General features: G+C 44.2%; 1 protein-coding gene across 2 annotated transcripts in view; it reads left to right on the forward strand.

Moving 5' to 3' along the window:
* The first annotated feature begins 446 nt into the window (after window positions 1-446).
* The window catches only part of ARFGAP3 (ADP ribosylation factor GTPase activating protein 3), a 44,699-nt gene continuing 33,096 nt past the window's right edge, over window positions 447-12,049 (forward strand). For both annotated transcript variants that reach the window (XR_010021354.1, XM_063075588.1), the window contains exons 1-2: window positions 447-620; window positions 6,402-6,520. Coding sequence is in view for 1 of the 2 variants with exons in the window: in XM_063075588.1 (XP_062931658.1) it covers window positions 552-620; window positions 6,402-6,520 (188 nt within the window). In the remaining variant the exon portion in view is untranslated. The remainder of the gene's footprint in view (window positions 621-6,401; window positions 6,521-12,049) is intronic.

Consider the following 12,049-nt stretch of genomic DNA (forward strand, 5'->3'; position numbering starts at 1 on the left):
TGACCTTGGCTGAGGGCAGGAATTAAAAAACGAAGGCGACTAGCGAAAATCCGGCGTCTACGCCACAGTCCTCCGTCTGTCGGGTGTCGGGGGACGACGGACGGGCCCTTTCCCACACGCCTCTGCTACTTGTCTCTGCCGCCCTCACGCGAAGAATGTGAGAAGACCACGGAAGCAGTTCGTCGGGCGAAATGGCGGCCAACCCCTCGAAATGCTGGTGGCTCCTAAGGCGGCACGCATGAGTCCACCAGGGACGTCCAAACCTGCCCCGCTTACCACCCGCCTGGGGAAGCGAACGCCTGAAGCGGCCACGTGGGCCTCCTGCGCACGCGCGTGCGGTGCCGGGGGGCGGGGCTTAAGCAGGGCGGGGCCAACGGTGCGTCGTAAGCGAGGGCCTCAGGGAAGCAGAGCGGCGCGTGCGCCCGGGTGTGGGCGGGGCCTGGTCCTGTCGCGCAGCCCCGCCCCCTGGTCGGTTTCTAGGAGGCGGCAGCCGCTCCTCGTCAGCCCTTCCCGGTTGGCGGAGCCAGCTGCACCCAGATTCTCTGGTGACGATGGGGGACCCCAGCAAGCAAGACATCCTGACCATCTTCAAGCGCCTCCGCTCAGTGCCCACCAACAAGGTAACGGCCTCGGGGCGTGTTCGGGCCTGCCTCGCACCGCTGCTGGACCCAGCGGGCTGCCCCTGCGAGCGCCAGCGGCCGCGGCGGTGAGAGGAGGAGCCGGCCCGGCCTGTGACACGTCGCACTGTGGGGCCGCGGCGGCCTGGGCCTCGCCGGGGTTCGGACGGCACCCCGCTCCCCAAGCTCCGCGACGGGGGGTCGAGGAGGGGGCGCACACCCGGGGCGGGGCGGGCTGCGCAGCGGGGGGAGGCCAAAGCGCCTGGGGGCTCCTGACACCTGGCCGGGGAGCACACACGGGGGCGGGGGAGTGGACATGTGAGTTCCTGGGAGGGCTGGGGGCGAGCACCCGGGGGCTCTGAGAGGGCTGGGTAGCAGGAACCGGGCTCCTGTGAGTGAGGGGCGGGCACCCGGGACCCAGCGGGAAGCTGGTGGCGCTGGGTGCGTGGGAAAGCTTGGTTTGCCCTCTTGCCACGGTGGAGCTCGCCTCTAAAGCTCCTCATGGGTGCCTGTGGGGGACCGGTTGGTTCCCTTTGTCCTTTGATGGCAGCCTCAGTTTCCCTGTCTGATAAAATTCCTAAGTGGTCTCTGCGATGGCTTCCAACTTTTTTTTTTTTCTTTTGCCAAGAAAGCCCACCACAGACCCTTTCTCTTTCCTCCCTTTGGCTCTCTTTGGAGATTGGTGTTTTCCCTTTTGTCTCCTGAAGCTGTTTTCCTGCTGTAACTTTTACAACTTTGTGCACCTGGAAGGAGGTGTTGTGATGATACGTGGGGCTAGGGTGACACCTTTGGCTTAGGATCACGAGTTGCAGCGGAACGTGGGAGAGTGCAAAGGGCTGTCGTGTCAGCGTGGACTCTCCCCACCCCTCTGTGACAGTTCTGTCTGATCCCCGCTGTCACCTCAAAGGGAACATCTGTTAATGAGCATGGTCATTAGCCTTGACATGATGGTATAGCCAATTCCTGAATTTTACAAAATTTAGGTGTTTTTGTTTTAAGTCTTGATGGCGGAGGGGAGCCCATATTTCTTTCTTTCTTTTTTTTTTTAAGATGACCAGTAAGGGGATCTTAACCCTTGACTTGGTGTTGTCAGCACCACGCTCTACCAAGTGAGCTAACCAGCCATCCCTATATGGGATCCAAACCCATGGCCGTGGTGTTATCAGCACCGCACTCTCCCGACTGAGCCACTGGCCGGCCCCAGAGCCCATATTTCTTACAGCCTAAGAGAAGTCAGTAAGTGAACAGTTGATTGGGGGTGACATCGATGGATGTAGGAAAGCTAAGAGGAGAACAGCTCCAGGAAGTCTTCCGTGCCCATTTTTTTACTCTCTTCTTGATTTTCAAATTTAGGTTCATCTGTTTATAGAGTGATTACTGTAAAACGAGACAAGATTAGGATCTGCAGTTAGCAATGTGGAAACGATTTTTTGTGAGCTTTATCTCAGAAACATATCAACAAGTATTCTTTGAATTCATCAAAGGGAAGGTGCCCCTTTTGAATAAGAAGTCAGTGTCTTTGTACCAAGAGACACTTTTGAGGGACGTGTGTGGGCTTTCTTGTAAATAATTATCCAGACTGCTGCTTTCTAGCCATGTCACCCTTGGGCAGGTTATTTGACCACTTTGTACCTTATTTTCCTCATCTGAAAATGGGAGCATGAACTGGATCTAACTCAAAGGGTTATTGTGAGGATTAAATGAGATAATCCATGAAAAGCACTTAGAGCAGTAAAGGCATATGCTAGTTGTCAATAAATGTCAGCTATTTTTTGGTGTTATTATCATTTTTACTATGAAGAACACACCTGTGGAAAGTTTTATATTCCATAATAGGAAAATTGTAAAAGCAATGAGCAGAAATATTTTCTAGTAATGTTTTACAGTAATATGCTATATTTCTTGGTTGAGACCTTTTATTTGATTATTGGCTTGAAACTATTACCTAAGCGAAGAAGAAAACTAGTTTAGTGATGTGGAAGAGTCAGATAATAGTAAGCATTTTAAAAATGGGATTGTAAAAAAGAGCTCTAAGATACATGAGACAGAAAAGGTAAAGAAAACAACTTGGTTTACTTTTAAAATATGGTAGCCAATTTCTTCCTCTTATGTATGATGATTTTCTCTGGATCAAAGGTTTTAACTCATAACAGTCAGTTTTCTAGTTTGTGAAATTGTTCCTTTTTGCTATACTGTTCCTTAGTTTTACATGGATTGCTTGCATTATTCATTCAACAAGTATTCACTAGGCACCTACAGTGTGCTAGGCACTGTGTAAAGTACTGAGGGTACGTACACTGATGGGTAAAGAGATGTGGCTCCTGACTTCAGGGAGCTTGTAGTCCAGTGGATGAAGGAGAGAGAAAGGACTGCATGGGGTCATGATTTCTGCCATGAGATGCAGTGTGGTGAAGGGGTAAAGAGGGGCTTCTGGGAGCAGGCTGCCTGGGGTCCAGTCTCTGTGTGGCTACTTCTTAGCTGTGACACTTAACTAAGTAATTCCTTAGTTTTCTCTAAAATGGGGATCAAGACTAGCTACATAATTTGCAAAATGTACAAAATGAAAAAGCAGTGCCCTTGCTTGAAAAGTGTTAAGAATTTCTAGATGAGACAGCAGAGCATGAAACCAATCACAAGCTCTTCCAGGTGTGGGATTATGTGCGACTGTATAGATCATCCAGGAAGCTGGCCCTGCTGGGGATGATAATAGCACCTTCTGTAAGGACTGTTATGAAGATGAAATTGGGTAAGGTGCCAACAACAGTGCCTGACATAAACACTTGATATTAGCTATTATTAGTTTCCTAATAATTGCTGTTCTTATCATTAGGCAAAACAAATTGTCAATTAATAGCAAAGTAGTGTGTTAGAATTTTTTTAAAAAAGCAAATGTCAGTCAAAAGCTATCTATTTTTTAGGGCCGGCCTGTGGCTCACTTGGGAGAGTGCGGTGCTGGTAACACCAAGGCCACAGGTTCGGATCCCTATGTATGGATGGCTGGTTAGCTCACTTCTGAGAGCGTGGTGCTGATGACACCAAGTGAAGGGTTAAGATCCCCTTACCGGTCATCTTTTTTTAAAAAAAAAGCCGCCTATTTTTTTTTTATCACCATAAGGACTGATATTCTGCTTAGAAAACCATATCTCGCCATTGGTTTGGGATTGCATATCAAAACAAAGCACAGTCTCCTGCTCCAACAGGAGAATCAGGGTAGCATTCGTGAGAGCCAGACTCATATATCTAACTGCCTCCTGACCTCCACAGGTCCCAGTCTCAACTCGTTAGCTCTTCCACCCCTAAAATTGCCCCTCCACTTGTATTTGCATTTAGTCAGTGCCTATGTAGTGCCACGCTTATCGCTAAGTTCAGTTGAGCAAGATGGGCGGGGCACCTGCCCTCATGGGGCTACATTCTAGCAATTCCTCAGCCTAGCTGGTAGGTCAGGAGGATGCTGAAGCCACCAAGTTGGAAACCCCACTGCTCTCTTCTCATAACCAGCCTTGTGACCACCTCAGAAGTGATTCTCAAACTTGCCTGCACTGGGCTGTACACAGCGAATCTGCTGTCACCTCCTTTTGCATTCGTCCTTACTTACTAAGATACAATCTTAGTCTTACCCACTAGACCACTAGACTGTGGGCTCCATGTGGGCAGACTCTTCCTGAACCACCTTGTATGTGCCAGGTACAGTACTTGATAGTATGTGCACAGCATCCATTGGTTGAGTGAGTCAGTGAGGGATTACAAACAGCCTCTCGAAGAACAGCACCTTTGGCAGAGTCAGTCACACTGTTTGGTGTCCCATGGAAGAGGACTTTTTACTCTAATGGCTGTTAACACAAGGCGTTTTAATTTCCGTGTCCGTGGCTCCACTGCACAGTAAGCTTTTCAGCGACAAGCACATGGCCTGGCAGGGAGTAGGGGCTCAACAGGTATTACTGGAATCAGGGACTCTGTCTCCTTTATATTTCAACATCTGTCGCAGTGTCTGGCACACAGTAGACAATCAATAAACACTGAAGTGACTCGACTGGCCCCTTTTCACGTCAGTTGTCACTCCACCCCCACTACTCCTGCACAATCAATGTGAGCCTATCATGGTGAGGGGCTTTAGAAAACCCACTCATGTTTTCCCTGTTCTATTGCCCTCAAAAGTCCAGAAGCCAGATCTTTCTTGATGATTGTAGTGTGGATAACCTTTACAAAAGTGGCTCTGCCTGTAAAGTATATCTAAAATACGTATTTTTTCTGGAAAAAAAATTACAAACAATTCTCCTATTAGTGAAAATTTTACTATTCTGTTGTTCTGAATTTAATTATAAATATTAATTTCCATGACAAGCATGGTGTACTTTTATGCTCCTTTTATCAGATGGAGAATGTTTGACTTCAGTGTCCAGGTTGAAGGGGCTAATGTTAATTTTTGAGCTGGCAATAGGTTTTGTAAGTTGTTTGCTTGATTAACAAATACTTACTGAGTGCTTACTATGAGTAAGGCACTATTTTTCAGGCTCTGAGATTAAAAAAATATATACACATCTATTCAGCAAACACTTATTGAGCATTTACCATATACAGGTTCTATGCTGGCAGGAAAGGAAAGCAGGTGATAGGGAAAGGTCCCAGCTTGGGGCTCTTGGTGCCCTCAGTGGGCAAGAGACATATTCCTTGGTTAGAAGCTATGTGTCTAAGAGTTATGAAAGTGATCTGGACAGAGTGGAGGGGGCAGAGGTGGAGAAGGGCACCGTATTTCATAGATGAACATCTCTCTTTTGTAATAGTTATCTTTGATGTGTATCAAATTTACCCCAAACTTAGCATTTTAAAACAACATGCATATATTCTCTTGTACAGTTTCTGAGGGTCAGGAATCTGGAGGTGGCTTGGCTGGCTGGCTCTGGCTCAGGGTCCTCAGGAGGCCGCAGTCATCTGTGAACTCCCTCACATAGTGGTTGGAGGGCCTCCACTCCTCGCTGGCTGTTGGACTGAGGGCCTCAGTTTCTTGCCACTTGAGCCTCTCCACAGGACTTCCTGAGTGTCCTCAAGACATGGCAGCTGGCCTTCCCCAGAGCTAGTGACCCAAGGTGGGGGGGGGGAGAGAGAGAGAGAGGAACCCGCAGGTGTTTTATAACCCAATCTCTAAAGTGACATACCGTCACTTCTGCCATATTCTATTGGTCACACAGACCACTTGGTAAAGTGAGTGTGGAGGTTGCACAGTGGTGTGAATGCCAGGAGGTGGAGATCACTGGGGTCATCTTGGAGTCTGGCTACCACACCCTTCTTCTCTGGCTGGGGACAGAAGAAATATGCACAAGTGCCTGCCATCTGGTGTACAGCCCTTGCAGGGGTTGTAAGGGCTAGAGTGTGCTGAGCAGGGTGACATCCCTGGCTAGCATTCATTTAAATGACTGGTAGGATTCCTTCAGGGGTAAGTAACGTTGGAGATGGTATGCAAACCTAAACTCCATTATGCACAATGTGTAGTGTTGCAATATGTGCATAATAACCTAGAATATGTTATATAATTAAAACATTTATTAATACAATTATATTAATATAATATTGTTATATATAACATAATAATTTTATTGTAATAAAAGAAATTGAAATTTGAGAGTTTAAGAAAACCTAGGTGAGATATTTTCTAATAATCAAGTTTTAAATTGTTTAATTGTAAATGTTAAGCAGCTTTCAGCCTAAGTCATGTGCTGTATCTTATGAGATGGCTCATTTGGCTAATATAAATTAATTAATAGCTAAATTAAAAAATTTTGTTTTCAGGTGTGTTTTGATTGTGGTGCCAAAAACCCCAGCTGGGCAAGCATAACCTATGGAGTGTTTCTTTGCATCGACTGCTCAGGGTCACACCGGTCCCTGGGTGTTCACTTGAGTTTTATCCGGTAAGTGAATCTTGTTTCACTGGGGCGGGAGTGATTACATTGTTACATAGGTGTCCTTCCCCTTTTTTCTTTACATTTGCTTTGATATCAAGTAAAATGACAGGTTAATCGTCAGTTATGGAGATTTAAGTCTTCTATCATTATGTAAACTGGGGTAATGAGTTATTTTCTATTCAGTTACCATTCTGCAGAGCTCTGTGTCGGGGACACTAGCGGCGATGTCAGAGACAAAGTGAGAACAGAGGGTTTGGAGCGGCGTTTCCTTTCTCTTCTGTAAAATGTACACACTCATGCCAGGGGGATTCAGGTGTTGTGAGTCCATTCCGCACCCCGTCACATGGAGAGTTCATGTGAATGTGGGAAGCCTTCTTCACATCAGGGTTCTGCTTCCAGCACGATCCTACAGCTCTGGCTCCTGAGGACACTGATAACGCAAAGCCCGACCAAGTGCATGATTTTTGTATGATTTTTAGTGGCAATTTCAAATGTGAATAACATGAACGTCTTTCTTCTGCCTTCATCTGAAGACTTAGCCCTTCTGGCGAGTAATCTGTCTTCGACTTCTGACACTTTGGCCGTAGCCCATATGGGCCTTTGTGTGCATGGCAGAAGGGTGCTACCTCTGGACGGACACAGCTCTGCAGTCCAGTGGGAGGCCGGAAGTGCCTTTACATGAAGTAAAATAAATTGAAATAATAAAAGGATTCCCAGCCAGGCTTAGGGCTTGGAAGCTGAGCAAGGCTTGCATATCAGCTGCCGCAGGCCATGGCAGGGCACTTTGCAGGGCCCCATGGAGCACTCATGGCTCAGACCCCGGTTGTTGCCTGCCTCCTGCAACCAGTTCACCTGTTCCCTGTCACTTCTTTTTCCAGGGCAGGAGCTGGCAAGGCAGGCGACTTGGAATAGTGGCGAGCAATTTTATTTTATGTTATGACTTAAGTAATATTAATACAATGTGATTACTATAAGAGAACATTTGTTTCTGTAGGATAAAATTCTATTATAATTCATAATGAGATACTTTTATGATAGTACAAAAACTGTATAGTAATAATTACAAGATAATTTTCTTTTTTGATATATTAAAAAAAACTTTCCTGATGCATAGAGTTTTTTCCAGAAATCAGTTTTTAAAGGTATGATAGGATAAATATTTATAGCCGTATAACTCCATGGATAATTATTTAGAAAAGGGAGTTATTTTGTGTTGATTTGATTTCAGAGTATCTACTAGTTTCTTCTTTTCTTTTTTCTTAGATTCTGGTCCCAGAATATTTTGAATACCACTGTCCTGTCCTTGTCTCTTTCTTAAATGTTGACGGATTTAATTGCCAAGGCATGTTTGTTTATTTCCTCCAATTTTTTTCTTATTGAGGTAAAATACACATAACATACAATTTACCATTTTAACCATTTTTAAGTGAACAGTTTAGTGGTATTAAATATATTCATAATATTATGAGACTGTCATCACCATTCATCTCCAGAACGCTTTTCATCTTGTAAAACTGAAACTCCGCGTTCTTCCCTCCCCACAGTCCCTGGCAACCACCATTCTACTTTCTGTCTCTATGATTTTGACTACTAAGTACTTCATACAAATGGAATTATACAGTAGTTGCCTTTTTGTTCCTGGCTTATTTCATTTAGCATAATGTCCTTAAGGATCATCTGTGTTGCAGCATGTCAAGATTTCTTTCCTTTTTAAGGCTAAATGATAGTCCATTCAGTGTATATACTTCAGTTTGCTGATCCATTCATCTATTGATGGACATTTAGGCTGTTTCCATGTTTTAGCTATTGTGAATAATACTGCCATGAACATGGGTGTGCAAATATTTCTTCTAGCCCCTATTTTCAGTTCTTTGGAGCATACCCAGAAGTGGAATTACTGGATCATATGGTAATTCTGTTTTCAATATTTTGAGGAACAACCACATTGTCTTCCACAGTGTCTGTACCATTTTATATTCCCACCCACAGTGCACAAGAATGCTAATTTCTCCACATCCTCACCAACACTTTTCATTTCTGTTTTTTTGATAGTAGCTATCGTAATGGGTGTGAGATGGTATATCACTGTGGTTCTGATTTGCCAGTGATTCCCCCATGATTAGTGATGTTGAGCATCTTCTCATGTACTTATTGGCCATTTATGTATCTTCTTTGGAGAGATGTCTATTCAAGTCCTTTGCCCATTTTTGAATTAGGTTGTTTGGTTTTTTGTTGTTGAGTTTTAGGAGTTCTTTAAATATTCTGGATATTAATTCTGTATTAGGATTTGCAAATGTTTTCTCCCATTCTGTGGGTTGCCTTTTTACTCTGTTGATATTGTCTTTTGATGCAGAAAATTTAAAAATTTTCACAAAGCCCAATTTATCTATTTTTTTCTTTGCCTGTGCCTTTTATGTCATATCTAAGAAATGATTGCCAAACTCAGTGTCATGAAACTTCTGCACTACGTTTTCTTCTAGTTTTTGGTCTTACATTTAGGTCTTCGATCCATTTTGAGTTAATTGTTTATGGTGTTAGGTAAGAGTCCAACTTCATTCCTTTGCTTGTGAATACCCAGTTTTCCCAGCACCATTTGTTGAAAAGACTATCCTTTCTCATTGAATCAAGTTTATTTATTTTTTATTTTTTTATTTTATTTATTTTTTTTTTCTTTTTCGTGACCGGCACTCAGCCAGTGAGTGTACCGGCCATTCCTATATAGGATCCGAACCCGCGGCCGCTGGGAGCGTCACCGCGCTCCCAGCGCAGCACCCTCCCGAGTGCGCCACAGGCTCGGCCCTCAAGTTTATTTTTAATGTACTTTTTCTTCCAGATTGATTGTTACCAGTTAACACATGGTTAACCTACCCTGCAAATGAAGACTGGACTTGAGGCAGTACATAATTAGTTTTCTTCCTTTCTATCTTTTTTGTGTTCCATCCCTCTCTCTGCCAAGTCCCTCCCGTCATAATCTGACCCTCCCTCTTCCTCACCACTAAGGCATACTCCTAGTGTAAACCACTCCAGGAAGTCAGGTGGTTTTCTGACGTGTTCCTCGCTGAGGCTGAGGGAAGGGCTGACCTACAGCCTGAGGAGGCTGGACAGCAGATCTGTTTGGGCAGGTTTAATTACTAGCCTTTTAAACGTGTGATAAATGTAACTGTATGAATCACAGTGCTTATAAATGATTCAAAAACAACAGTTAAAAATCAGTATATAACCAGAGGGCAGCAGTCTAGGATTTGGGCAAGAGAAGGTCAAGGATGAGAAGGTATTCAGTGTGGGTTTTTATTTTTATTTTTTTAAGGAGCATGGGGACGATACTCTTTAAACATTTTTCATTTATTAAAAAAAATTACAAACACTAGCTCATTGAAAAAACACCCAAGCAGTCCCAAAGTATAAAAAGTAAGACGTGTAAGTCCCTTTTCTAGAATACCTTTTTCCCCCTTTTTTTCTCTCCTGCCTGTCTGTCCCCTTGCCCTCCTCCCCCACCCTGTACCATTTCCCAGGAATGATCACTGTTCACGATGTGGCATGGGGGGTATGCATATTTAAGTGGAGTTTTGGGGGTTTTTTTTAAAGTAAAATTTCAAGTCAACAATTTTACAAAGAAAAAAATAATTTATAAACCGTGGCCTTTACTAAGCAAAGAGTGGAAGGCAGGTTAGGAGTGTACGAAAATGGCAAGCTGCTTTGGGAGCTGACTGCTCCCAAAGTGGGCCTAGTTGATCTAGCCTGGGCCCCGCCACCTCCCAGGGCTTGCGCTCTTCACCTCTGCTGCTGGTCTCAGGGAGCTCCTCTCCCTCCAGCTCTGCTGCTTCTCAAGCTTGCCCTTGAGTATTTCATGAGCTTATTAAAGGTGAATGGGATCGTTGCATTGATCTTGTTGGGATGGAGCTAGGGACAGGCTTAAATGCAACATAGATAAGAAGATAGACTGCAAAGTTCTGCATGAGAGAAGGAAACTAGTTGCTGTGCCTACTTCTGGTTGGACAATTGGGCAAAGCTGAAAAGAGGAGGAAACGTTTGCAATGAACTTTGAAGGTATGGTGAGATTCTGATAATGGAGGCAAGGCGGGGAAAATGGAGGTCAGCACTTCGACTTTAAGAAAAGATACGGAGGCAGGAAAAGGTGAAATAAATGCTTTGTGGCTCATTTTTGTATGCATGGGAAAATGAGAAGAAATAAGGCTCCAAGGGGATTTGTGTGACGTTGTGGAGGGTCTTAACTGCCAGACTGGGAGCTTATACTGAAGTTGACATGGCCTGGGGGGCAGAGGCAAGGAGCAAGGACACTAGAGCCCACCTGCTGGGGGGGCCTAACCCTGGCTCCATTCATCACTAGCTCTGGGTATGTTCCTTACTTCTCTGTGTCTTAGTTTCCTTTTCTTGTAAGTGGGGGTGGGAATGCTAGGACTCACCGTGTAAGGTGTTGGGAGGAGCGAGCAAATAAATCCACATAAAGCCTGGCATGTGGCAGGCCCCCAGCAAATGTTGAGAATGACCAGATTGGAATCATCTAGGTGCCTGCTCAGTGGACATGAGAGGAGGAGCTTTTCATGCTGTCACTTTTCGTGACCTTATATGAGGCAGCGAAGCAAGTTATAGACAAACAGCTGCCTGGAAGCTGCTCCTGAGCTAGTTTGTGAGTAAGTCTAGATTACCTGTGGTGTGGTGTATTCCATTTTAAATTTTGATTAGACGGAAACTTTGTCTTGTTGACTCAGTGAGATTTGTTCTGATTTCATAATCATTTAAATCTACTTACAAAAAATACAGGCTTTGGCAGCCATTAGTGAAACCAATTCATGCATTTTTAAGGAGGTTATATTTTGACTCATAGAAGGATTTTAGAGCTTGTGGAAAACTTATTTTCTCATTTACCTAATTGGTTAACAAGAGCTATTTTGTTAAAATGACACTAATTATTCAACGTTTCTTACTTTTTCTTTCTTTCTTTTTTTTTTTAATTAAAGATGACCGGTAAGGGGATCTTAACCCTTGATTTGGTGTTGTCAGCACCACGCTCAGCCAGTGAGCAAACCGGCCATCCCTATATGGGATCTGAACCCACGGCCTTGGTGTTATCAGCACCACACTCTCCCGAGTGAGCCACGGGCCGGCCCTGTTTCTTACTTTTTCTGCTTTACTTTTTTCTTAGCACTGTCACAGATCTTTCACATATCTCTTAATCTAAATTAAAGATGAGAAATTGCCTACAGGGAGTCATTTCCTCATGTGGGAATGGGCACTGAGGAGGAATTTAAGTTTCTTTTTAAGGTTACTCTAGTACATGTTCAGAGTTGATTATTATCAAAACCTTTTCTTTTGAAACTCCAACATTATGATAGAATTTCAGGCAGCTCAGATCAGGAACAATCCGCTTTTAGTTTTTAATCTTCGCTTCTAAGATATCTATATAGAAATGTTTGGCTTTATTTTTTAAAGGTAGTTTAGAACTAAAAATTACAAGGCAGGGCTGGCCGGTTAGCTCAGTTGGTTAGATCGCAGCCTTATAACACCAAGGTCAGG

The sequence above is a fragment of the Cynocephalus volans genome, chromosome 12, assembly GCF_027409185.1.
Source record: "Cynocephalus volans isolate mCynVol1 chromosome 12, mCynVol1.pri, whole genome shotgun sequence".
Taxonomy (NCBI): domain Eukaryota; kingdom Metazoa; phylum Chordata; class Mammalia; order Dermoptera; family Cynocephalidae; genus Cynocephalus; species Cynocephalus volans.